This window comes from Theropithecus gelada, chromosome 19 (assembly GCF_003255815.1).
Source record: "Theropithecus gelada isolate Dixy chromosome 19, Tgel_1.0, whole genome shotgun sequence".
NCBI classification, from domain to species: domain Eukaryota; kingdom Metazoa; phylum Chordata; class Mammalia; order Primates; family Cercopithecidae; genus Theropithecus; species Theropithecus gelada.
Window position 1 is genome coordinate 22,624,411 of NC_037687.1, and position 26,325 is coordinate 22,650,735.

Sequence of the window (26,325 nt, forward strand, 5' to 3'; positions counted from 1 at the left end):
TTTCTTTGCAAACTACTTTTATTTATAAGGAAAGTTTCCCTATTTTGTTTATAAACATTAAACCAGTGCTGTGTGAAGGCACTTAATTGGGGAGAGGAGGGGCAGGGATCCTGGTAGAGACCAGTGTTTCTCACCCAGACCCCAAGACTGCTGGGAGAGATGGAGTCAGTGGTGACCCCCAGAAATATCCAGTGGTGTGGTCGCCCATCCCAGGCTCTGCTGGGCAGGTGGGTGGCTTGCTGGGGGATGTGATGGTGGCAGTAGGCATGGGAGGCACTTTGGACGGGATCTGATTTGGCAGAAGGAAGTGGTTTCCTCTCCCCAGTGATTTCCAGCCCCTCCCGGACCTCCCAAGGCTAAGGCAGCTTCCTAAACTTAAGGCTGGGGTCCTCCTTCTCCCCTGAACTTCCGGGAGAACAGAGAACCGGTGGCGAGAACCACCACCAGCAGGGTGAGGGGTGCAGATAAAGGCAGCAAAAACAGGGGGTGGTCTGCAGGGAAGGCAGGATTGCTTGTTTCTGTCGGCCTCAGAAACCTCCTTCTATCCTGCTAGACTTTACTCCTTTGAGGCTTCACCCTGGGGAAGAGCTGGGGAGAGACAGGATCTTCAGACATCAGGAGCTCCCACCTCCTCATCCCACACGCAAATCCGCTGCCTGTCTGCATCCTCCCACCCCTTCCTAAGGGAACCTCTCAGCACCTCCCAAACTGCTCCAGAATCCAAGTTCTGTGTCACCTCCAAGCGCCAGACGGAAGCTTCCAATCAGAGCCTCCATTGATGAAATGGAGTATTTCCAGTCTCTCCTAACTGCCACAAGGAGAAGCCCACCTCTCTCTAACACCTTGGCTGTCTTTTTGGGTCCCACTTCCATATTTTAAAAAGTCTCGGCCAGGCGCGGTGGCTCAAGCCTGTAATCCCAGCACTTTGGGAGGCTGAGATGGGCGGATCACGAGGTCAGGAGATCGAGACCATCCTGGCTAACACGGTGAAACCCCGTCTCTACTAAAAAATACAAAAAAACTAGCCGGGCAAGGAGGCGGGCGCCTGTAGTCCCAGCTACTCGGGAGGCTGAGGCAAGAGAATGGCGTAAACGCGGGAGGTGGAACTTGCAGTGAGCCGAGATCCGGCCAATGCACTCCAGCCTGGGCGACAGAGCGAAACTCCGTCTCAAAAAAAACCAAAAAAACAAAAAAATCTCCCCTCTCAGGGCCAGGTGCGGTGGCTCACGCCTGTAATCCCAGCAATTTGGGAGGCCGAGGTGGGTGGATGACCTGAGCTCAAGAGTTCAAGACAAGCCTGGGCAACATGGAGAAACCCCGTCTCTACTAAAAATACAAAAAGTTAGCTGGGTGTGGTGGTGCATGCCTGTAATCCTAGCTACTCGGGAGGCTGAGGCAAGAGAATCACTTGAATCCAGGAGGCAGAGGTTGCAGTGAGACAAGATCATGCCACCGCACTCCAGCCTGGGTGACAGGGCTGAGGCTGTGTCTCAAAAAACAAAACACACACACACACACACACACACACACACACACACACACAAATAAATAAATAAATAAATCTCCCCTCTCAGGAATGTAACGGAATCTTCCTTGTCTTCTCCCCTAATCCTAATAGACAATTTTCCTCAGTTATACTATAATTTTGTTAATGGATTTTTCCTCATTCTGCCCAGTGCAGTGTAATAAAAGCTTCCTCTCCACCTGTCATATATATAAATATATATTTATATATAATATATATTTTTATAAAAATATTTTTATAAAATTTTTATAAATACATATAATTATATATATTTTAAGACACAATCTCACTTTGTCACCCATCAGGGCTCACTGCGTCAGCCTCCTGATTAGTTGGGATTACAGGTGCCCACCACCACGCCCAGCTAATTCTTTTTTTTGGTATTTTTAGTAGAGATGGAGTTTCACCATGTGGGTCAGGCTGGTCTCAAACTCCTGACCTCAGGAGATCCGCCCGCCTCGGCCTCCCAAAGTGCTGGGATTACAGGTGTGAGCCACCTGGCCTAGCTCTCCATTTCCTTCTTATACATTGCTGAATCCCCATGTCAGCCCTAGAGGTCCAGTCTTTTGCCCTCTCCCAGCCTTAATCTACAATTCTTTTTTTTTTTTTTTTTGAGACGGAGTCTTGCTCGGTAGCCCGGGCTGGAGTGCAGTGGCCCGATCTCAGCTCACTGCAAGCTCTGCCTCCCGGGTTTACGCCATTCTCCTGCCTCAGCCTCCCAAGTAGCTGGGACTACAGGCGCCCGCCACCTCGCCCGGCTAGTTTTTTGTATTTTTAGTAGAGACGGGGTTTCACGGTGTTAGCCAGGATGGTCTCGATCTCCTGACCTCGTGATCCGCCCGTCTCGGCCTCCCAAAGTGCTGGGATTACAGGCTTGAGCCACCGCGCCCGGCCTAATCTACAATTCTTTAACTCAACCCACCATCATTAAAATGAGAGTCTTCTTCGTCGCTTCCCTTAGCTAAAATGGATTATTCTTTAACCTTTCCACCAATACCATCAGGGATGATAATAAAAACATTGGATTAAGCATAAACCAATCAAATAACTAGTAAGGCAGCACTGGCCAGCACCCTACATCCTGATAGCTCTATAAACGGCTCTTCCAGCCAGATGCGGTGGATCATGCCTGCAATCCCAGGACTTTGGAGGCTGAGGCGGACAGGTCACCTGAGGTCAGGAGTTTGAGATCAACCTGGCCAACATGCCAAAACCCTGTCTACTAAAAATCCAAAAAAAAAACCAAACAAACAAAAAGAACAAATTAGCTGTGCTTGGTGGCACGCGCCTGTCATCCCAGCCACTCTTGAGGCCAAGGAAGGAGAATCACTTGAGCCCGGGAGGCAGAGGTTGCAGTGAGCCCACATCTTATCACTGCACTCCAGTCTGGGTGACAAAGCAAAACTGCATCTCAAATAAATAAATAAAAATTGGCTGGCCGGGCACAGTGACTCAAGCCTTGTAAGCACTTTGGGAGGCGGAGGTGGGTGGATCACGAGGTCAGGATATAGAGACCGTCCCAGCTAACACGGTGAAATCCCGTCTCTACTAAAAATACAAAAAATTAGCCAGGTGTGGTGGTGGGCGCCTGTAGTCCCAGCTACTCGGGAGGCTGAGGCAGGAGAATGGTGTGAACCCAGGAGGCAGAGCTTGCAGTGAGCCGAGATTGGCCCTTGCACTCCAGCCTGGGCGACAGAGCAAGACTCCGTCTCAAAAAAAAAAAAAAAAAAAAAAAAAAAAAAATTGGCCGGGCATGGTGGCTCATGCCTGTAATCCCAGCACTTTGGGAGACCGAGGCAGGCAGATCATTTGAAGTCAGGAGATCAAAAGCAGCCTGGCCAACATGGTGAAACCCCGTCTCTACTAAAAATACAAAAAGTAGCCGGGTGTGGTGGTGGTGGGCGCCTGTAATCCCAGGCAGGAGAACTGGTTGAGCCCAGGAGGCAGAGGTTACAGTGAGCAGAGATGGCGCCACTGCACTCCAGCCTGGGCGACAGAGCGAGACTCCGTCTGAGAAATAAATAAACAAAATTTAAAAATAAATAAATAAATAATAGAAATTTAAAAATAAAAGGGCTCTTCCTCCTCTACTCCCCTAACTATAAGGGACCTTTAACCCCGACATTACTATTAAATAGAATGGACTTTTCCTCTCCTCCCCATGAGCAATAATGAGCTTTTCTGACCTCCCTCGCCCAATATGACAGTTTGTTCCTGTCACCTCTTCTTTTTCCTGTGGGATCCCCCTTTTCCCCAGCTGTCGGGATGTCCCCATGACATCTCCCCTGGGCTCACCCCGAAGTAGTTCCGCGGCACGTAGCCCTCCTGGCCGTGCAGTGCGGCCCACCACCAGTCGGTCTCCTCCGGTCCGTCCCTCCGCAGCACAGTGACCGACTCGCCCTCGCGGAAGGACAGCTCGTCCCCGAACTCGGCGCTGTAGTCCCAGAGAGCGTACACCGCCCCGCTGTTCATCAGCCCCATACTCTGCTCAACGTCTGAAACATGCCACGGAGGGGAAGGTGAGAACGTGGCCCAGGGAGTCCAAGAACAGGGGCCACGTGGGGACCAGGACAGGCCCTGGAATTTGGCGCCTGTCCCAGCAACCACCTGAAATCTTGTGTGTGCCCACGGCTGCGGATAGGAACAGGAGCTGGAGTCAGATGCCAGGACTGGCCGCCTTTGAGCATTCGAGGAAACTGGGGGAGGCATGCCAGTGGGCCACCCACTCCCGAGGCAGGGTCAGAGGCTCCCATTTCCTTTTTTTTTTTTTTCTTTTTTCTTTTTTTGAGATGAAGTTTCGCTGTTGTCACCCAGGTAGGAGTGCAATGGTGCGGTCTCACTGCAACCTCCACCTCCCGAGTTAGAGCGATTCTCCCGCCTCAGCCTTCCAAGTAGCTGGGATTACAGGCGTGCGCCACCACGCCTGGCCAATTTTTGCATCTTTAGTAGAGACGGGGTTTCACCATGTTGGTCAGGCTGGTATCAAATTCCTGACCTCAAGTGATCCACCTGCCTCGGCCTTCCAAAGTGTTGGGATTACAGGCGTGAGCTACCTGACCCGGCCCCTCCATTTCCTTCTTGTACATTGCTGAATCCCCATGTCAACCCTAGCGGTCCAGTCTTTTGCCCTACCCTGGCGCTTAGCTTAAATGGCACAGTCTCTAAGGAAGATTCGCACCGTCCTTTAAGTTGGCTCATGGACTGCCTCTTTCTTTCTTTTCTTTTCTTTTTGGAGACAGAGTCTCGCTCTGTCGCCCAGGCTGGAGTGCAGTCGCGCAATTTTGGCTCACTGCGACCTCCACCTCCGGGTTCCAGCGATTCTTTGGCCTCGGCCTCCCGAGTAGCTGGGACTACAGGCGCACGCTGCCACACCCGGCTAATTTTTAAAATATTTTTAGTAGAGATGGGGTTTCACCCTGTTGCCTAGGCTGGTTTGGAAATCCTGAGCTCAGGCAATCCGCCTGTCTCAAGCCTCCCAAAGTGCTAGGATTACGAGTCACCACACCTGGCTTTCTTTTCTTTCTTTTTTTTTTCTTTTATTTCTATTTTATCTTATTTTATTTTATTTTATTTTATTTATTTTATTTTATTTTTTTATTTTATTTTGAGACAAGGTCTCACTCTGCCACCCAGGCTGCAGGAGTGCAGTGGTAAAATCAAGCTCATTGCAGCCTCGAACTTCCAGATTCAAGAAATCCTCCTGCCTCAGCCTCCTCCTGATTCTTTATATTATTATTAAATATTTTGTAGGCCAGGCACAGTGGCTCACACCTATAATCACAGCACTTTGGGAGGCCAAGGTGGGCGGATCACCTGAGGTCAGGGGTTCGAGACCAACCTGGCCAATATGGCAAAACCCCATCTCTACTACAAATACAAAACAAATAAAAATGCAAAAAAGTTAGCGGGATGTGGTGGCACGTGCCTGTAATCCCAGCTACTGAGGAGCCTGAGGCAGGAGAATTGCTTTCACCCAGGAGGCAGAGGTTGCAGTGAGCTATGGCGCCATTGCACTCTAGCTTGGGTGATAGAGCAAGACTCTGTCTCAAAAAATAAATAAATAAAAATTAAAATAAAATATTTTGTAGAGGTCAGGTGTGGTGGCTCACACCTGAATCTTAGCACTTTGGGAGGCGAAGGCGGGCAGATTGCCTGAGCTCAAGATTTCGGGACCAGCCTGGGCAACACGGCGAAACCCCATCTGTACTAAAAATACAAAAAATTAGTTGGGCATGGTGGTGAGCACCTGTAGTCCCAGCTACTCGAGAGGCTGAGGCAGAAGAATTGCTTGAATCCAGGAAGTGGAGGTTGCAGTGAGCCGAGATTGAGCCACTGCACTCCAGCCTGGCAGTCTCAAAAATAATAATAAAAATTAATAAATAAATATTTTGTAGAGACAGGGGTCTCTACAACATCCTGTAGCCTGACCAGGCTCAACTTTCAAATATATAACCCTTTGTCTCACCCATAAGTCCTAGAACCTGCCTCACTCCAACTCTCTGTGAAGTTCCTCGCCGGCAGCGAGATACAACTGGCTCCTCCAGGTGTGAAATGACCCTGTGCACAATCCCTGTGCCTACTTCGCCCCGCCTGTCGGGGAACCAGGTGATGCAGCCTGCCCCCTGGAGAGATAGGGTACAGCCTCGTGTCTTCCTACAAGCCCCTTTCTGGCCGCTGCAGCCTGCTCACCTGCCAGGGGTGTGGCAATGCCTCTCCCACAAGTGGCAGAGCCCACTTGCCCAGAGCCCTATGCCAGGTGGATGGCAGGGTTAAAACGTTCAGTTCCTCACCCTTGAAGATGCGAAAGGTGAACAGACCAATCTTCACAGCCACTCTCCTCCCCAAAGGTGTCCAGCTCACATAGCACAGCCTCCATGTCCCCTTTTCCCTTAGGAGGGCACAGTCCCCCACCCCCGCAGGCGGTCCATCCCTCCTCCTCCTCCTCCTCCTCCTCCGCAATCCTGCCAAGTGGTTGGTACAGCCCCCACACCTTCATCTCCCTAGTAGGGGGTAGTTGCGCCCCTCCCCGCTCCTGCGCACCGGCCAGGTACCCAGGCGCCAGTAGCCCTGCCCTCGCCAGCAGCCCTGCCTCGCACCTGCCAGGTAGGTGGCGCAGTCAGCATAACCCTCGCGGTAAGGGTCGCACTTCTCGAAGGCAGTGGCGCCGTCGCTGAGCGTGGTGGCGAAGATTGCAGCGCCGTGCTGCACCAGCGCCATGCAGATGACTGTGTCGTTGCACGACGCTGCGCAGTGCAAGGGTGTCCTAGACGTGGGGGTGGGGGGTTGCGGGGAGGGATGCATGAGAGGCTGCGCGTCCGCCCACGGGGGACCCAGCCCACCGCGCGGGTCGGGGCTCACCAGCCGTGGCTGTCGGGGGAGTTGACATTGGCACCCGTGGTGATGAGGAAGTCCACGATGGAGTAGTTGGCGCCGCAGATGGCATTGTGCAGGGCAGTGATGCCCTCCTCGTTGGGCTGGCTCGGATCGTTCATCTGAGTGCACCGGGGGAGAGGAAAGTCTCAGTCCCGCGGCTGGCATCTGCGCCGCCCCCGCCGCGCCCACCTCCCGCTCAGCAGCGCTCACCTCCTTCACTGCCTGCTGCACCACCTCCAGCTCCCCGGTCAGCGCCGCGTCCAGGAGGAGCACCAGAGGGTTGAGGCGCGCGCGGCGGGCCTTGCGCGGGGAGCCAGCCTTCCGCAGCACAGAGCGCATCTCCTGGGGGACAGGGCGCAAAGGTCAGCGACTTGGAGGGATTTTTAGTATATCCACGACACAGAGTAGGAAACAGGTCCAGGGACCTGTGGCACCCATCTAGACAGGGGTAGGACTGGGATTCCCTCGGGGTGGGGTGCTGGGGTGCCTTCCATCTCCTCCTAGAGCCTCCAGTTCCCTGCCATAGACAGGGAATACCGTGATTTGAGAATCTTGGACCTTGAAAGTTGAGAGAAAGCTGGGGGCCATGGGATTGGTGGCAAAGTAATTCTATCAGTTCAAAACAATGATTGTGGAAGCCAGTTATTCAATTCACACACAGTCTTACATTTCTTTTGTTAATGAATGCAAAGAGGCACACATGACAAAATCTTACCAGGTGTGTTCATTCCAGATGTTTGGAATTTGAGTATTTTATTATTCTTCGTGCTTTCTCTTTTCTTTCTTTTTTTTTTTTTTTTTTTTTTGAGACGGAGTCTCGCTCTGTCCCCCAGGCTGGAGTGCAGTGCAGTGGTGTGATCTCAGCTCACTGCAACCTCTACCCCCCAGGTTCAAGCGATTCTCCTGCCTCAGCCTCCTGAGTAGCTGGGATTATAGGGATGGGCCACCACACCTGGCTAATTTTCATATTTTTAGTAGAGACAGGGTTTTGCCATGTAGTCTAGGTTGGTCTGGAACTTCTGACTTCAGGTGATCCACCCGAAAGTGCTAGGATTACAGGTGTGAGCCATTGCGCCCGGCCTCATGTGCTTTCTTATTTTTAATTTTCTTCCTATAAGATTCCTTTATTCTGGGCTGGGCGAGCGCACACCCGTGGGAGGCTGAGGCAGGAGGATTGTTTGAATGGAAGAGATGGAGGCTGCAGTGAGTCATGATCATGCCACTGCACTCTAGCCTGGGCAACACAGTGAGACCCAGTCTCAAAAGAAAAAAAAATGCATTTATTTATTCCAAGTGTGTGAGTGCATAGCATTTGTGATTCTGGTCTTTGCTGTCAGTGATTTTAAGATTCTGGAATTCAGAGAGCCCAACAGCCATGGAAACCAAAATTCCCAGATGCTCAGTTATTTCAAGTTTTCCAATATGTTGTGATTGCAGAAATGCTAGGTTGTGCTATTTCAAATTGCTGAGGGGCCAGGACTTTGCAATCCCAAGATTCTATGATTGAGAACTTTAATATTTTTCCATTAGAATTTTATTTTTATTTTTATTTTTTTGGAGATAGAGTCTCACTCTGTCGCCCAGGCTGGAGTGTAGTGGCGTGATCTTGGTTCACAGCAAGCTCCGCCTCCCAGGTTCATGCCATTCTCCTGCCTCAGCCTCCCAAGTAGCTGGGACTACAGGTGCCCGCCACCACACTTGGCTATTTTGTATTTTTAGTAGAGACAGGGTTTCACCGTGTTAACCAGGACGGTCTTGATCTCTTGACCTTGTGATCCACCCACCTCGGCCTCCCAAGGTGCTGGGATTACAGGTGTAAGCCACTATGCCTGGCCTAGAATTTCATTTTAAAAGACTAGAAGGAAATGCCTGGGTGTGGTGGCTCATGTGTGTAAACCCAGCACTTTGGGAGGCTGAGGAGAGTGGATCGCCTGAGGTCAGGCAGGAGTTCAAGACCAGCCCAGCCAACATGGTGAAACCCCGTCTCTACTAAAAATACAAAAATTAGCTGGGCATGGTGGCACACGCCTGTAATCCCAGCTATTCAGGAGGCCGTGGCACAAGAATCACTTGAACCCAAGAGGCAGAGTTATAGTGAGCTGAGATGGCGCTACTTGGGTGACAGAGTGAGACTCCATCTCAAAAAAAAAAAAAAAGACTAGAAGGAAATATTCAAAATGTTAATGATGGTTCTCTGTGGGTGGTGTGATTTTGTCCTCCTTCTATTTTTATTTATTTTCCCCAAGCTCTCTAATGTGTTGGTGTATGGAAAGCATTAATTTAAAATATAAATCTCAGCTGGGCACAGTGGCTCATGCCTGGTTTGAGACCAGCCTGGACAACATAGTGAGAACTGTCTCTACAAAAAATGTTAAACATTATCCGGGAGTGGTGGTGCATGCCTGTAGTCCCAGCCACGGGGGAGGCTGAGGCATGAGGATCGATTGAGTCCAGTAGGTGGAGGCTGCAGTGAGCCATGATCTTGCCACTGCACTCCAGCCTGGGCAACAGAGTGAGACTCTGTCTCAATAATAATAATAATAACCCTCTATTACAACATATCAGTGCATGAATTTGTGATTTTATAATTCAAAATATGAGCATCTTTAATTGTTAGATTTGGTGACTTCAAGAATCGATAATAATCAGTCCATGATACTAACTTTATCATTTTTTTTTTAAGAGAAGAGATTCCTTTTATTTTATTTTGAGACAGAGTTTCTCTCTGTTGCCCAGGCTGGAGTGCAGTGGTGTGATCTCGGCTCATTGCAGCCTCTGCCTCCTAGGTTCAAGCAATTCTCCTGCCTGAGCCTCCCGAGTAGCTGGGATGACAAGCATGCACCACCAGGCCCGGCTTATTTTTGGTAGAGACGGGATTTCACCATGTTGGCCAGGCTGGTCTTGAACTCCTGACCTCAAGTGATCCACCTGCCTCGGCCTCCCGAAGTGCTAGGATTACAGGCATGAGCCACCGTGCCTGGCCTAACATTATAATTCTAAGATCCTGTCCAATCCTTTAAATGCTCTAGGGCTCTAAAATGTTACTATTCTAAGATGGTGACACTAGCGTTTGATTCTTACATTCTATGACTTTTTAAGTTTCTCTGTGGCCAGGACTTTGTGATTCTACAATGGGATACTCAACCATTTCAACATGCTGTTATTCTTCCCCTCTTGATTTCAAAATCCTCAGCCTCAAGGTTCTTTGCCTTTACTCTCAGGAGGACCTGGGAATGGGCATTTTGGGGTGTCCACCTGACCCCTACTTCTCTGAGAAGTTATCTTTTCCCTCTGTTTAACCACACGGATTATTCAGGTCTGTTCCATGTGGCTTAAACCCTCTTCCCAGTCAGGATGCAGGGACCAAGAACAGCAGGAGACCATCCCCTGGTCCAATGGTGACAGCAGTAAGAGCAGTTAACAGTTATGTGCCAGGTATTATGCTAAGCACTACGTTAATGTATTTCATCTTGGCTGGGTGTGGTGGCTCACGCCTGTAATCCCAGCACTTTGGGAAGCCAGGGCAGGCAGATCACTTGAGGTCAGGAGTTCAAGCCAACATGGTGAAACCCCATCTCTACCAAAAATACAAAAATTAGCTGGGTGTGGTGGCATATGCCTGTAATCCCAGCTATTTGGGAGACTGATGCAGGAGAATCGCTTTAACCCAGGAGGTGGAGTCCCGCACTCAGCCGAGACTCACTTTTTGTTTATTTATTTATTTAGAGATGGAGTCTCGCTGTGTCACCCAGGCTGGAGTGCAGTGGTGCGATCTCGGCTCACTACAACCTCTGCCTTCTGGGTTTAAGCGATTCTCCCGCCTCAGCCTCCTAAGTAGCTGGGATTACAGGCGAGCGCCACCACTCCTGGCTAATTTTTGTATTTTTTTTACTAGAGACAGGGTTTCATCATGTTGGTCAGGCTGGACTCGAACCTCTGAGTTCATGATCCGCCCACCTCAGCCTCCCAAAGTGCTGGGATTACAGGCATGAGCCACTGCACCCGGCTGAGACTCACTATTTTATAAGGGAGAGCAAAGCCAGGCACAGTGGCTCATGTCTCTAATCCCAGCACTTTGAGAGGCTGAGGCAGGCGGATCACTTGAGGTCTGGAGTGTGAGACCAGGGTGGCCAACACAGTGAAACCTCATCTCTACTAAAAACACAAAAATTAGCCAGGTGTGGTAGCACAGACTTATAATCCCAGTTACTTGGGAAGCTAAGGTGGGAGGATGGCTTGAACCTGGGAGGTGGAGGTTGCAGTGAGCGGAGATCAAGCCACTGTACTCCAGCCTGAGTGACGGAGCAAGACTCTGCCTGGAAAAAAAAAAAAAAAGAGGAGAGAGCAGAGCAAACACAAGAGACACAGAGACAGAGAGGGAGAGAAGAGAGGGTGACTGCTTTGATTCAGGCAAGACTTCTCAGTCCCAGAATGAACTCACTGTTGTGCCAAGACTCAGTCATGTCCAGGAGTAAGACTCGAGATTGCTGAAGGAATGCCCGGGGAAGGGCACAGGTACAGGTTATTGCAGAGAAGGAGCAGAGTACATCTCCATGTAGCCACGACTCCCAGATGGCCCTCCATACACTCACACGCAGGTATGCCTAAAGACTACATTTCCCAGCACCCCATTGCAATGGGGCTCCTGGCCAGTGGGAGTGGGCGGAGTGATGTGTGAACTCTCAGGTTCTGCCTGAAAGGGGAAAGCACACTTTCTCTTCTTCTCTCTTCCTGGCTGGAGGGCAGACTTGGTGACAGCCATCTAGGACCATGAGGGCAGGCTCACCCCCTGATGGATGGCAGAGCCTCAGGTAGATGGAGCCTGAGTCCTGACTCCAGTGAGCTGCCTACGGTCCTGGGCTGCAAACTCCTGGACTTTTACTCAAAAGAGGAGTACACTTCGATCTCATCTACACTGTATTTGGGGGGGCTCTTTGCTACAGCCCTTGGATCCACGTAGCAAACATACCCCAGTTTCCTCCTGTATTACTTACCATGCTCTGTGGCTGCTCTGGTGGGCTGCTCTGGGACGGGGCCGGGGGTGGAATGGGAGCTGGTGGGGCAGGAGCAGGAGGCCCTGCCCTGGCCTCAGATCCCTCAGTGATGGTGGACAGCTCTGGCTCCGGCCCCCCGGGCCCTGGCCCCCCATGGCGATGGAAGAGGCGGCTGATGATCTGCTGGTACTGTTTCTTGTGGGTAGGGGGCAGGGCCACGGCAGGGGCCTGCTCCATGGAGCCCCTGCGTTTGAGGGGCCGGGGAATTTCCGCCAGCACCCGTGCCACCTCCTCCAGCTCGGGCACCGACTGTGCCTCCGGTGGCAGTGCTGGCTGCAGCCTCGTGGGGCTGAGAGGCCTTGCTACAGTGCCTTCATCCACATCGCCAGCCTCCAGCACTGGGGTCAGCAGCCCCTCTATCTCCAGCTCAGGCTCCAGCTCGGTGGGGGGTTTGGGAGGTCCTAGCCGGAACAAGAGCCCCATCAGAGGACAGGTCCCCAGGAGACAGCCAAGACTCCCTCTGCACAACTTCCAGGACATACAACCAGTACAGGATTTTCTGTGTGACCTCAGGGAAGTTCCTTGCCCTCTCTGGGCTACACTTTCCTTGGGCTGTGAATAATATACAATTATGATGCCTCCCATTTATTGAGCAGTTAGTATGTGCCTGGCGCTTTACATGCCTACCTTACTGTAATCTCACCACTGCCTTGTGAGGTAGATAGACTGCCATCTCCACATTACTGAAAGGGAATCTGGGCCTCAGAGAGGACAAGCCAGTTGCCCAAAGCCATGCTTGAACTCAGTCTGGCTGACTCTAGAATCCACTTCTACCAACCATGATAGATGTGACTTTCTGAGATCCTAAGAACTTCCTCTCCTAACATCTCAGGCAGAAAACTCCAGCAGGAAGTAGAATCCTGGTGTTTAATGATTTCTTCTCTGTCTTACTCACTCTGGCAGTAAAGCAAGTGGAAATAAAAATACGCATTATTGGCTGAGTGGAGTGGCTCATGCCTGTAATCCCAGAAATTTGGGAGGCTGAGGCAGGCAGATCTCTTGAGGTCAGGAGTTTGAGACCAGCCTGGCCAACATGGTGAAATCCCATCTCTACTAAAAATACAAAAAAAAAAAAAAAAATTTGCTGGGCGTGGTGGCACCTGCCTGTAATTCCAGCTACTCGGGAGGCTAAGGCATAGGAATCACTTGAACCCAGGAGGCGGAGGTTGCAGTGAGCTGAGATTGCACCACTAGACTCCAACCTGGGTGACAGAGTGAGATTCCATCTCTCTCTCTCTCTCTCTACACACACACACACACACACACATTATGTATATAATGTATATATATTTATATATAGTATGTATATACATATAAATAATACACACACACACACACACGTCTGGGCATGGTAGCTCATGCCTGTAATCCCAGCACTTTAGGAGGCCGAGGTGGGCGGATCACCTGAGGTCAGGGATTTGAGTCCAGCCTGGCCAACATGGCAAAACCTCGTTGCTACTAAAAATACAAAAAATTAGTTGGGTGTGGTGGTGCATGCCTGTAATCCCAGCTACTTGGGAAGCTGAGGCAGGAGAATCACTTGAACCTGGGAGGTGGAGGTTGCAGTGAGCTGAAATCTCACCATTGCACTCCAGCCTGGGCAACAAGAGTGAAACACCTTCTCAAAGAAAAAAAAAAAAAACAAAAAGCCACACACACATATGCATTATTTCATTGAATCCCCATCACAATTCTATAGGGTAGATACTATTAATCTCTCTTCACAGATGGGAAACAGAGGTTCAGACAAGTAATTTATCCTCAGTCACACAGCAAGTCAGCAGTGTTAGCCAGGATGGTCTTGATCTCCTGATCTTGTGATCTGCCTGCCTCGGTCTCCCAAAGTGCTGGGATTACAGGTGTGAGCCACTGTGCCGGGCTTTTTTTTTTATTATTTATTTTTATTTTTTTTATTTTTTAGTAAAGACGGGGTTTCGGCCGGGCGCGGTGGCTCAAGCCTGTAATCCCAGCACTTTGGGAGGCCAAGACGGGCGGATCACGAGGTCAGGAGATCGAGACCATCCTGGCTAACATGGTGAAACCCTGTCTCTACTAAAAAATACAAAAAACTAGCCAGGCGAGGTGGCAGGCGCCTGTAGTCCCAGCTACTCGGGAGACTGAGGCAGGAGAATGGCGTAAACCCAGGTGGCGGAGCTTGTAGTGAGCTGAGATCCGGCCACTGCACTCCAGCCTGGGCGACAGAGCGAGACTCCGTCTCAAAAAAAAAAAAAAAAAAAAAAAAAGACGGGGTTTCACCGTGTTAGCCAGGATGGTCTCGATCTCCTGACCTTGTGATCTGCCCACCTCGGCCTCCCAAAGTGCTGGGATTACAGGCGCGAGCCACCGCGCCCGGCCTTCTTTTGTATTTTTGATAGAGATGGGATTTCGTCATGTTGGCCAGGCTAGTCTCGAACTCTTGACCTCAAGTGATCTGCCCACTTCGGCCTCCCAAAGTGTTGGGATTACAGGTGTGAGCAACTTCACCTGGCCCATCAGGTGCTGTTTTAAGGACTTTATATGAATTTAATAACATATGTCAATAAGATAGATTCTATCACTATTTGCCTTTTTTTTGAGACAGAGTCTCGCTCTCTCACCCAGGCTGGAGTGCAGTGGCGCAATCTCAGCTCACTGCAACCTCCACCTCCCAAGTGATTCTACTGCCTCAGCCTCCTGAGTAGCTGGGACTACAGGCACCTGCCACCACACCCAGATAATTTTTGTATTTTTAGTAGAGACGGGGTTTCATCATATTGGCCAGGCTGGTCTCAAACTTCTGACTTTGTGATCCACCCGCCTTGGCCTCCCTAAGTGCTGGGATTACAGGCGTGAGCCACTGCGTCCGGCCCATTATTTGCCTTTTACACTTAAGAAAATTGAGGCCCAGAGAGGTTAAGTGACTTGCCCAAGGTCACACAACCGGGCAGTCTGGCTTCTGGGTCCACACTTAACCTTTGCGCTGTCCCTGACTCCTACCCAAATTCCCAAGCTCACCTGGACTAGCTCTCTACAGGGACAGTGCTTATAAAGGGGCATTTGGCTGTGATCTCCCCACCTCCCCAGGGCTGGTCTGGTCCCCCTGACAATTTGTTCTCCCTTCACCCAGTCCTCTAGGGCCCTCATTGCTGACTCACCTTCGTTCACAGGGGGCCATGTCTGTTGGGGAGGCTGGGGGGCTGGGGTAGGGGGTTGGGATTGTGGCTGGGGCTGTGGGGGCAGCTGGGGCTGTGGTTGTGGCTGGGGCTGTGGTTGTGGCTGGGGCTGGGGAGGCAGCTTAGGCAGGGGTGCTCTGGTGAAGAGGGGGGACCCAGGGAGCATGGCGCGGCTGGCCCCGTGCTCCCAGAAGGCATTCTGCAGCTTGAAGATCATGCTGAGGGGGATGGGACGCTGGCGCGGGGCCCCGCGGGGCTGGGGGCTGGAGGGGGGCATGGGGATGCGGCTGACGGGCTGCCAGCTGCGAGGCAAAGTGCCTGACGGCCCCGCGGAGCCCAGCGAGCGGCGGTAGCTGCCCGCGTCGGAACGCCGGTCGCTGGCCAGAGGAGAGACTTTGTAATTGCGCGGCAGGGTGGCGCTGGTGAGGTTGTCCTGGGGAAGAGGGCAGGGAGAAGGGGATCGGTTGAGAGAGGGAAGGTGGAGGGGAGGTAGGGAGAGGAGGTGAGGGAAGCCCTGGGAGTGAGGGAGAAGAAAGGGTGAGGAAGGGGCAGAAACCCGGCGCAGTGAAGGGAGAGCATGGGAAAGGGCGCCGAGACCCCGATCGCAGCCACCAGGGAGAGACTGGCCGTGACCACGCTCCCCGACCCGGCTCCTCGACCTTCCCCAGCCTCTCCTCCCCAGGCGTCGCCTCCTCACCTTGCCGGTGCCCCCCAGTCCATCCAGGCTGCTCTCCCTCCAAGGCAACAACTGCAGGCTCGGCGAGGCGGGCCGGGCGAAGACATCCAGGCCTATGGGGCGAGAATCGTCAGGGTCTGGGGGGCTGCCTCTCCTCTAGGTCGTCCACTCACCGGGCCTCCACCACTCACGTTCATAGCTCGCTGTCTGCGAAGGCTTCTTCTCGTACGCCACGTCCAGGTCAGACTCGTTCCAGGCTTTCGGGGGCCGCCGGCGCAGTGTCAGGTCGTCTGGGGAGAAGTTTCCAGTGAGGTTGAGATGGAGGGGTGGTGAGTCCCGGATCCCTCCTCCTGCTTCGGGCCCCCGGGTTCACCTTGCGCGCGCAGAGGCGGGGCGAAGGCGCTACCGCCCGAGCCTAGCAGGGAGCTCCCGAAGGCGGACGCCGGCGCGTCGTAGGCGGTGGCAGGGGGACGCGGTGAAGGCCCGCGCTCTGGGAAGAAGGCCTGGGGCCCCTCCGCCAGGGGGCTGCCGCGGGGGGAGGCTGCGCGGCCCAGGAAGTCGAAAGGCGTGGGAGGACCCTGCTGGCGTAGCGGGCCTGGCCCGGGCCGCGGGGAGGGCGCACGGCCAAGGGAGCTGCCTGCGCCATCGAAGGCACGGGGTCTGGGCGAGGGCGCGCGGTCCAAGCTGCCGTAGGCGTCCGGCTGCAGGTAGAGCGGGGTGCGTGGTGACGACGGCCGGCCTTTGGGGGACAGCGGGCTGTAGGGGTGTAGGGTTGGGGCACTCTCTGATCGTCCGAATGGGGTGTCTGCGCCGTCGGTGGCCGCCTTCCGGGGGGACCCTCGGCTGCTGAAGGGCTCAGGGATCGAGCTGGAGCTGTACCGGGGCGGCTGTGGGGAGTCCAGAACATTGAGGGATGGACCAAAGAAGACATTAGTGGAAGGGTTGGTGTGTGTGAGGGGGTGTCAAGAGAGATCACTGGAGGTCAACCCAGAGGAGGCCGACCGACGATGGAAATTCAGGCACAGAGAGCCCAGGTGAGGAGTGGTGGGGAGACAGCCGTGGCTAGCCCATTACGCTATGTCGCCTTTATGCAGCTTAGGTAAAAGTCTCTTTCCTTCCGATGGTCCCGTTACATGTCCACCTCCACTGGTCCCCTCTTTCTTTTCTTTTCTTTTCTTTTCTTTTCTTTTCTTTTCTTTTCTTTTCTTTTCTTTTCTTTTCTTTTCTTTCTCTCTCTCTCTCTCTCTCTCTCTTTTTTCTTTCCTTGGCTCACTGCAGCCACGACCTCCCTGACTTAGTGTGATCCTCCCACCTCAGCCTCTTGAGTAGCTGGGATTACAGGCATGCATCACCACACCAGGCTAACTTTTGTATTTTTAGTAGAAACAGGGTTTCGCCATGTTAGCCAGGTTGGTCTTGAACTCCTGACCTCAAGTGATCCGCCTGCCTCCCAAAATGCTGAGATTACAGGCGTGAGCCACCGTGCCCGGCCAGATTTTTAAAAAATTATTTGTAGAGGCTGGTCTCGAACTCTTAGGCTCAAGCAATTCTCTCGCTTCGGCCTTCCAAAGTGTTGGGATTCCAGGCCTGAGCCATCGCGCCTGGCCTGGTCCCCTTTTTTCAAGTTCCCTTGAAGAGCCCACAACCTGCATAACTATATGGGGCAATCTTGCCTGAAATCCAGGCCTCTGGTCTGGGGTCTGGAGAGAAGCTGGCTTTGGAGGTCAAGGCGGGAACCAGGCTTACCCTAGAAGGGGGTCCGGCCTGCGGGCCAGGAGGCGCAGAAGAGTCTGACCACAGCGACTCCAGCTGCTTGGTCAGTTCATCCACCTTGGCCGCTGCCGTGTCCAGCTCCATCTGCTTCAGATCCATGTGTTTCATGGCCAGCGCTGGGGAGGCGGAGTGGAGGTAAGGACCAGGTCTCCTGGCAGGGGCTGGCCTCAGCACCCCCCGCCCGCTGCCGAGGACCCCGCCCCGCCAGCCCCCCTCCCACTCCAGCTCACACTGGAAGTTCGTGTCCAGAAAGTCCCGCGCGCTCTGGAATGCCTCGCTGTCCATGGTGCCGGCCGGAGCGGGCGCCTGCATGGTGGGGAGGGAGGGAGCCGGCTAAGACCCCGCCCCTCTAGACTCCGCCCTTAGGGAGCCAGGGGCAGTCAGGAGCGGGACAACGCCTTAACTCAGTTCCTTCCCCCGGAAGCCCTTTACCCTTTCACCTCCCCAGCTGGGAAATGCCAACTCCTCCAAAGCCAAGTCCATGCGCCACGGAGAAGTCCAAACCCAGTCTAAAGGCTCCGGATAATTCACTTTCTGTCTTTTTTTTTTAAGACGGAGTCTCGCTCTGTCGCCCAGGCTGGAGTGCAATGACGCGATCTCGGCTCACTGCAACCTCCACCTCCCGGGTTCAAGCGATTCTCCTGCCTAGCTGGGACTACAAGCGCATGCCATTACGCCCGGCTAATTTTTGTAGTTCTGAGATTACAGGCGTGAGTCACCGCGCCCGGCCGTGTCCATCTCTTTATCTCAGTCCTAAGAAGACCTGAATCACTCCTTGAACAATTATCTATTGATCACCTACAATGTGCCGGTAAACAGGATGAAATAACTATGAATTACTGAATGTTTACGAGAGACCAGGACATACTGTGCTAGATCCTGTTTTTTTGTTTTTTTGTTTGTTTGTTTTTTGTTTTGTTTTAATAATAATAATTCTGCTGTCTGCTGTGTACTAGAACCCATGCCTACTGCTTGGGGTATAATGTAGTAAATGTAGTAAAAACAACAGCCGCCAGGCGCGGTGGCTCACGCCTGTAATCCCAGTACTTTGGGAGACCCAGGCGGGCGGATCACGAGGTCAGGAGATCGAGACCATCCTGGCTAACACAGTGAAACCCCGTCTCTACTAAAAAGACAAAAATGTAGCCGGGCGTGGTGACGGAAGCCTGTAGTCCTAGCTAGTCGGGAGGTTGAGGCAGGAGAATGGTGTGAACCTGGGAGGCGGAGCTTGCACGGAGCCTTGGCAATAGTGCGAGACTCCGTCTAGAAAGAAAAGAAAAGAAAGAAAAAGAGAGAGAGAGAGAGAGAAAGAAAGAAAGAAAGAAAGAAAGAAAGAAAGAGAAAGAAAGAAAGAAAAGAAGTATTAAAAAAAATACACAACAATAACCAGCCAGGTGCAGTGGCCCGTGCCTGTAACCCCAGCACTTTGGGAGGATGAGGTGGATGAATCGCTTGAAGCCAGGAGTTCGAGACCAGCCTGACCAATAAGGTGAAACCCCGTCTCTACCAAAAATACAAAAGTTAGCTGGACATGGTGGCATGTGCCTGTAATCCCAGCTACTCAGGAGGCTGAGGCACAAGACTCACTTGAACCTGGGAGGCACAGGTTGCAGTGAGTATAGATTGTGCCACTGCACTCCAGCCTGGGTGACAGAGCAAGGCTTTATTAAAAAATAATAATAATTATTGAGAGGCCACTCCCTTCTAGAGTGGTGAGAAATGACGTGCACTCAAAGCTTCATTCAATGGTCAAAACCACCCTAGCAGGCAAGAAAGCATGGCTCAGAAACATATATTCAAGGTCACCCTGCAAGAAGTTGGTAGTTATGGGTTTCACACCCGGATCTAACTTATTCTGGGTCATCTCCACCAGATTAGAGGGGTCCCAAAGGGAAGCGACTGCTCAGCTTCCTTTCCTTAGGGTCCCCATCCAGTGGGAGGTCTGGCTCTCACTGATCCATTGTTAGCAAGAGGAACAGGGAGGTGGCCAGGGGCGGAGGGGTAGCTGTGGTCACTGGCCCAGTGGGAGGGAGCTAGGCCACCAGGAACCGGTCAGGCCAGCACCTTCCCTATCCCCATGCTAGCCACCACGCCCACCAGCTCTGCAACCACCCTGCTGCATCCACCGCTTAGCTCTGGCGGTACAGGCAGCAGGACAGGCTGGGTCATGCTGATACCTGCCTCTGTCTGGAAAGTCAAAGGAACAGAACCTGTTCAAGCTGGCGGCTCATTTGGATGAACAGGGAGTGTGTGACTTTGGGCACTGAGTCCTCTCCACTTACTGGGTCTCAGTCTCCCCAACAGTGAAAGGAGGCAAATCACTTTTTTTTTTTTTGAGACAGGGTCTCACTCTGTCACCCAGGCTGCAATTGTGACTCACTGCAGCCTCTCCACCTCCCAGCTCAAGTGGTCCTCCCGCCTCAGCCTCCTGAGTAGCTGAGACTATAGGCACAGGCTCGCGCTACCACACCTAGCCAATTTTTTAAAAAAATTTTGTAGAGACAGGGGTCTCACTTTGTTGCTCAGGCTGGTTTTGAACTCCTGGGCTCAAGCAATCTCCCGTCTCAGCCTCCCAAAGTGCTGAGATTACAGGCATGAGCCACCACACCTGGCCAAACCAGCTATTCTGAAAGGCCCCTTTAATCTCTATGAGCCCTAGACTCTGAAACTGTAAGAACCCTAGGACTGTAACTAAAGTTCTTTTTTTTTTTTTTTTTTTTTTGAGACAGAGTCTCGCTCTGTCACCTAGGCTGGAATGCAGTGGCGTGATCTTGGCTCACTGCAAGCTCCGCCTTCCAGGTTCACACCATTCTCCTGCCTCAGCCTCCCCAGTAGCTGGGACTACAGGAGCACCCTCGCCCAGCTAATTTTTTGTATTTTTAGTAGAGACGGGGTTTCACCATGTTAGCCAGGATGGTCTCGATCTCCTGACCTCGTGATCCACCCACCTCGGCCTCCCAAAGTGCTGGGATTACAGGCATGAACCACCACACCCTGCCTGACTGTAACTAAAGTTCTGTGAAGTCTAAACCCCTCAGCTTAAGAGCCTATTGTTGGAAAGCTCTGAGTCCAAGATTCTATCTTTGGAACATTCTAGAATTCTCCAATTTGTCTAACCCAGAATTCTGAGTCTTTCTGTACCACATTCTACCTAACCCAGGATTGCACTGCCCTGGAAGTCTAGATGGATGGTATAGTGGGGCTGGTAAAAGCACGAGTAAGAAGTCAGACTTCAAGAATTCAAATCTGAGGGCCGGGCATAGTAGCCTTCCGCCTGTAATGCTTGCACTGTGGGAGGCTGAGGTGGGAGGACTGCTTGAGGCCAGGAGTTCAAGACCAATCTGGCCAACATAGTGAGACCCCATTTCTTAAAAAATAATAAAAAAAAAAGAATCAAATAATCAAATCTGGCAGCACCACCGTCCAACCCTGACCAGAGTACCTCAGTTTCCTAATCTGTAAAATGGAGATAAATAACAGTTCACCTCATAGGACTATTGTAAGAATCCACCTGGTCAGATGGTGCAGGAAGAATTCAAGGCTCTGAGAATTGAGACCTTAGGAAGAAGAGACTACAGGAATCAAAACTCAGGCATTTAGAATTTCAGAGATACACAAACAATATTTTGTTAACTGTCTGTTAAAATAGATCAATGAGCAAGTCTGTGCAGCCTCCAATGCCAGCATTCCCGCAGTAAGTGATTCTTTTTTTTCTTTTTTTTTTGGTAGAGACTTGGTCTCTCTTGTGCCTGCGCTTAGGCTGGTCTCGAACTCCTAGCCTCATGGAATCCTCCCCGGCTCGATCTCCCAAAGTATTGGGATTACAAGCGTGAGCCACGGCGCCATGATCCCCAAATTTCCAAGATTCTCAGATTCCATGCTGACATCCTCTGGGTCTAAAGAAATGCCAACCCTGGGTGTGGGGCTGTGGCGGGGACAGGCGATGGGGACGTCGGAGCCACCAGGGGGCAGTCACGCCCCGACCCCCGCCAGGAGGGCGGACTGCGCCTGAGCTCAGGCCCCGGGAATGCGCAGCGGGCCCGGGCAGGTGCTGTACATCCCGCGGCGAGGGAGCGGGGCCGGGCGGGATACAAGGGCGGGGCGCGGGGGTGGCGCGGGCCGTGTGTCTGTTCCCAGGCCTCTGCCCCTGACCTCCGCCTCCAAGTCCTCTCCCCTGGGCTCCCCTCCAGCTCTAGCTCCTAGCTCTCCCGCGGGCTCCAGTCCAGCCGCAGGTACTCTCCCCTGGGCTCCTCTCTCCGCTCCACCCCTGGCTCTCCTTCCCTGGCCTCCTCTGCACCCCAGCCAGGTTCTTTAGGGCTAAGGATCCTGTGGACTTCCTGGAGGAGTCATCTTCAGTAGGAAGCGGGTCAGAGAGCCAGACTGAGCTGGGAACACCCAGGCTGGACTCCTACATCCCTGTCGGGTCACATTGAATCTGGGAGAGGCTCCACTGTCTCTGGGACTCGGTTTCCTCCTTTGTGGACGTCTGTGGAATGGGCTAGGGCCTTTCCTGCTCTAAGCCTCTACTTGGGCTTGTTATTTAGCTTCTCTGTGCCTGTTTCCTCGTGTGGACCATGGGAGGAATTAATACCTTCACCTCAAAGGGGGATGAGGACTGAGTGACATTTATAAGCCGTGATTAGAACAATGCTGTGCACGAAATAAAGTTCACACATACAGGATTCATAATTACCAGATGTCTTTGGCTGTCCATTATAACACAGGGTCTGGCAACAGAGTGAGGGGTCGAGACTCAATGTAATTTTTTTCCCCCTAAAAGGGTCCTTTCAACTCTTTCTGAGATCATCCAAGCCCTGAGTTTTGACACCCAGGGTCTCAACTTCCTGAGCCCTTGCCTCTCAGAGTCCTCAATTCCCCCTGTACATTCCTGAGTCTGGCCAGTGATCATTCTCAGTCACTTAGGGGTGGGGGGCTGGGAGAGCCCTGGAAGATTCCAGACAGAAGCTGGCAAAAGCCCAGGGTGTGAGCAATATCCACCCTCCAGCCTCTGTTTCTCCATTCGTAATGAGGAGTCCTTCCTTGGGGTCAGCAAACCTTATTTAAAGGGAAACCTCTCTGCCACCCAAGACTCCTCTAGACAATGAGAACTTTCCTACCTACCTACCAGCTCTGAGCTTGGCACACCAGAGCCCTGTCTTGGCAGCCACGGTTATTATTTTTAATTTCATTTCAGGCTATCATCAAATGTCCTTCAAGTCCAGACATTGGGAAACACCCATCTCATCAGATGCCCGCCTCCCCGATTCTGTTTTTAATCCCCCCTCTTAGGACGCATGGGGGTGGAGAGAAGGGGGAGACAGACAGAGGGAGGTGCCTGGTCCTGCCCTCCCCCGGCCTCAAGGACAGACAGACACCTCCAGAATTAGCCTCTGTCCCTCCCTTATCTCCCACAATACCTCAGGTCAGACAGATGGGCGTGGAGGTGACATTTCTCACCTCAGGGTCAGGGCAAGGAGCCTTGAGGCAGAAGGTGAGTGAGAAAATCTGGCTGGGGCGGAGAGAATCCCGTCCCCCAGAGAGCTGCAGAAGGAGGAGGCAGAATCCTGACCCCACAAACTGCTGCCTGTGTGAGCTCCAAGCCTCAGTTTACCCCTTCCTCTCCGTGTAATGGTTAAATGCTCGGCTATGCAAACCTCCCAGAATCCAACAGCCGCTTTCTGGAATTCTGCCCTGGGTTCTAGAACTACCTGTACAAACTCAGCTGTTTCCCACCCCATAAAGCAATAGGGGAGCCCACCTCCGCCAGGGGGTGCCCTAGGGCGGATGTCCCTTCTCTGGTTAGGCAGGTCTGACGCCCAGGTTAATGACATGTTGGGTTCGCTCAGTGGCACAAGGAGGTTGGAGATCTGCCTCGGTGTTTTCTCTCCTCCCCCGCCCCCATCCCCGAGCCGAAAAGTCGGGGGAGAGCCGGGACACAGCCTCCGGAGGGACCCCGGGTACCTGTCATGCTCCACTTCAGGAACCCAGGCTCCACTATCCCTGCCCCACCCTTAATTCTGCTCAGAGACCTAGAAGATCGGTGGAGACAGCAGCTTGAGGGTGGCAAGGGGGTCACCCATTTCACCCTGAGCCCCACCAGTCTGAGCCTCTCATTTCTGACCAACACTCGGGGATTCGAACCCCTATACTACCCAAAGACTCGGCTTCCTAGAGCCCTCCCAGTTCGAGAGACTCAGGAATTCCAGCTCCAACGTCTCCCCGAGGTGAAGGGGTCGAATCCCTCCATTCCAAGAATTCAGGCATCCGAACCCGCTTTCCTTCCCTCCAGTAAAACAGGTATCGGAGTTTCCTTCTAAGGATCCAGGTGTCGGCGCGCCCCAAATTCCGCCCTGGGACCTGGCGTCCAAGTCCCCTCCCAATCCTCCCAGGAACGTGGGTGTTGGGCTCTTTCAGGGCCTCTGGTCCCCAGGAGGGTGAAACTCACGGATCCGGGCAGATCCTGGCACCGGGGGGCTTCCTCCGGCTCGGGCTTCGGCTTCGGGGAGCGGAGAACGGGGCGGGGCAGGAGCTGGGAACAGGTTAGACGACGTGACTTGGGCTGGAGGGAGGCGGGTCCCGGAGGGGAGGGGGAGCCGAGGTCGCCTCGAGCACCTTGGGACTTGTAGTCCCGGAGGGATAGGACGTAGCCCGAGACGATACCATTTGGATTCACCCAGAGTCCATTTCACAGACAAGAAGGGCGAGGCCCAGAAGCCGAGAGCGACCTGGCCAGGGAGATACAGAAGAGCCGAGAGGCCTGCCTCGCTGTGGCTGCAGGAGACTGACTCCTGAGCCCTTGCTCCACCCCTTCAGGCGCAGTTTCCCCTTTCCTGATCAGTATCCCCCCGGGTCTCTGAGCCCTAATCTCCCCGTCGATAAAAAGTGCGGATTGGATCTTTAAAGGATGTCCTAGCAAGAGTTCAAAATCTTAATTTGGACTACAACCCCCAGCAGGCTCCGCGACCGACCTCGGGCGACTCTTTTCCTCGGGTCCTCTGGGAATTGTAGTCCTGGAGCCCGCAGGGGCAGCACCCCGGTGTCTCTCTCGCCCACGCGAAGGGAACCGTCTGGAGATCCCGGGGAGGGGAAACATTTCCCCTTTCCCTTGACCCTCCCTCCGCTCTGGAAAGCCTCTCCCACCTGGGTAGAAGGGGTGCCCCAATTCTGGAGTAGGATCTTAAATCTTGGCAGAGGGGGCGGGAAGTGGCGCTGACACACCGGCCAGGAATGCAGTCGGGTCACCCTGTCTAGCCACCTTCCCGCGGCTCCAACCGCCGCCCAACGCGGGGCGGCCCCAGTGGAAAGGGACGTGGGTGCGTCCCCCAAATCTGCATCCACGTGCGGCTGTTTACACGCGCCCTGGGGCAGGGAGGAGTCGCCGATCAGGTCCCTTCCTGAAAGTCATCGAGGCTTCCCACGCATGAGACTGAACCCCCGAGGGCATCTACAAGTCCCATTTAATCCACAAGCGCTACACCGTGCTCAGCACCACTCCACGCGTGTCGGGCTCCTGGGTCCGAGGCTCCTCCCTCAAGAACCACAAGCTCCTCCCCCTATGTTTCCCGCTCCCCCGGAGTTCAGAAGCCCCGCCCCTGGCTGGAACTTCACGCCCTCCGGACGGATTGCCCCTATTTCTCCATTTTCCCGCTTCTCCCAGTCAAGTTCTGAACTTCCGAGGCATCTGGACCTCCCCAGAAGGCATTTAACACAGAAAGCACAGCCCTGCTAACTAGGATTCTTACCTATCTCTTTAAGAATTTCAGACCAATCGACCGTCCTGTCTCTTTAAGACTTAGGAAGAGCAGTGTGGCTGCCCCTTTAAGGAGGCGTTGCAACAAACCATATTGGACAGACGATGGGGGCGACCCATCGGGACCCGACGGGCCTCTGACTCCAGCAAAACAACGAATCAGCGGCTTTCGGGAATACATTTCTCCGAAAAAGACTTCTTCCTCGGTTTTCTGATCTGCACACGTGGAAATTTCCCCCAGTTTTTCCTGCAGAACGGGAGTCGAGCGATACCTACCCCCGCGCTCCAGCACCAGTTGGGCGCTCCCGGATGAGGCCGTACCCCTTTGGATCCACGTGGTCTGCAACTGGGTGTGAGCAGCCCGGGCTACTGGGTCGCCTGTGGTGTGGGTCCCGGGATGGAGGAGCCCCAGGCCGGCGGTGAGCGTGCGTGTTGACGGGGTGCGGAGGGTGCGCTGGTGGGAGGAGAAAGGGGCGCCCGGGAAGGTTCGGGCCGAAAAGGAGGCGTCCCTGGAAGCAGGACTTGCGGAGAGCGTGCATTCCCAGTGGGCGAACGGGAATACGAACGGAGAGAGGGTTATCTTGTTGGGGGCTGCCCGTGGAGAGCAAGGCGCCCCCGGGGGTTGGATCGGTGAAGTTGAGGTCGCCTCTGGGGAACAGGTGGGCAGAAAGGAGGAACCAGGTTGAGGGGATTGGAGTGCTCACGAGGTTAAGACCAACGGACCGATAGGTGCGCCCTGCAAGATTGGACCGGCAAGGAGGTGTCAGTAGACCCCATTTCCCCTTCTGCTGCAGGTGCTGCTCGGTTCTCTTGTCCCCCTAACTTTATCGCGAAGCCCCCAGCCTCGGAGTCTCCTCGTTTCTCCTTGGAGGCGCTGACGGGTCCAGATACGGAGCTGTGGCTTATTCAGGCCCCTGCAGACTTTGCCCCAGACTGGTGAGTGGTCTTGTTGACGGAAAAGAGGGTCCCGATCCAGACCTCAGGAGCGGGTTCTTGAATTTGTCACAGGAAAGAATTCGAGG

General features: G+C 53.3%; 2 protein-coding genes across 5 annotated transcripts in view; one reads left to right on the plus strand and one right to left on the minus strand.

Annotated features, from left to right (window-relative positions):
- On the minus strand, positions 1 to 25,353 carry PPP1R13L (protein phosphatase 1 regulatory subunit 13 like). Of its 3 annotated transcripts, none has more exons than XM_025369349.1 (13): positions 25,296 to 25,353; positions 17,784 to 17,859; positions 17,527 to 17,669; positions 16,154 to 16,667; positions 15,972 to 16,070; positions 15,802 to 15,893; positions 15,087 to 15,537; positions 11,893 to 12,353; positions 7,109 to 7,240; positions 6,884 to 7,017; positions 6,622 to 6,788; positions 3,821 to 4,020; positions 1 to 588 (listed from the first exon to the last, which is right to left on the minus strand). In XM_025369349.1, exons 2-13 carry the CDS (start codon positions 17,836 to 17,838, stop codon positions 550 to 552), a joined length of 2,487 nt encoding a protein of 828 aa, XP_025225134.1. In that variant the 5' UTR covers positions 17,839 to 17,859; positions 25,296 to 25,353; the 3' UTR covers positions 1 to 549. The 3 variants fall into 3 exon arrangements, with proteins under 3 accessions (XP_025225134.1, XP_025225132.1, XP_025225131.1); XM_025369347.1 differs by lacking the exon at positions 25,296 to 25,353 and adding an exon at positions 23,999 to 24,666; XM_025369346.1 differs by lacking the exon at positions 25,296 to 25,353 and having other exon boundaries at positions 17,784 to 17,990.
- CD3EAP (CD3e molecule associated protein) overlaps positions 25,139 to 26,325 on the plus strand; it is a 3,646-nt gene continuing 2,459 nt past the window's right edge. Inside the window, exons 1-2 of one of the 2 annotated variants that reach the window (XM_025369351.1) lie at positions 25,139 to 25,722; positions 26,098 to 26,239. In XM_025369351.1, coding sequence (XP_025225136.1) covers positions 25,701 to 25,722; positions 26,098 to 26,239 — 164 coding nt within the window. In that variant the 5' untranslated portion in view covers positions 25,139 to 25,700. Of the gene's footprint in view, positions 25,729 to 26,097; positions 26,240 to 26,325 lie in introns of both variants that reach the window. The other variant, XM_025369350.1, reaches the window with a different exon arrangement.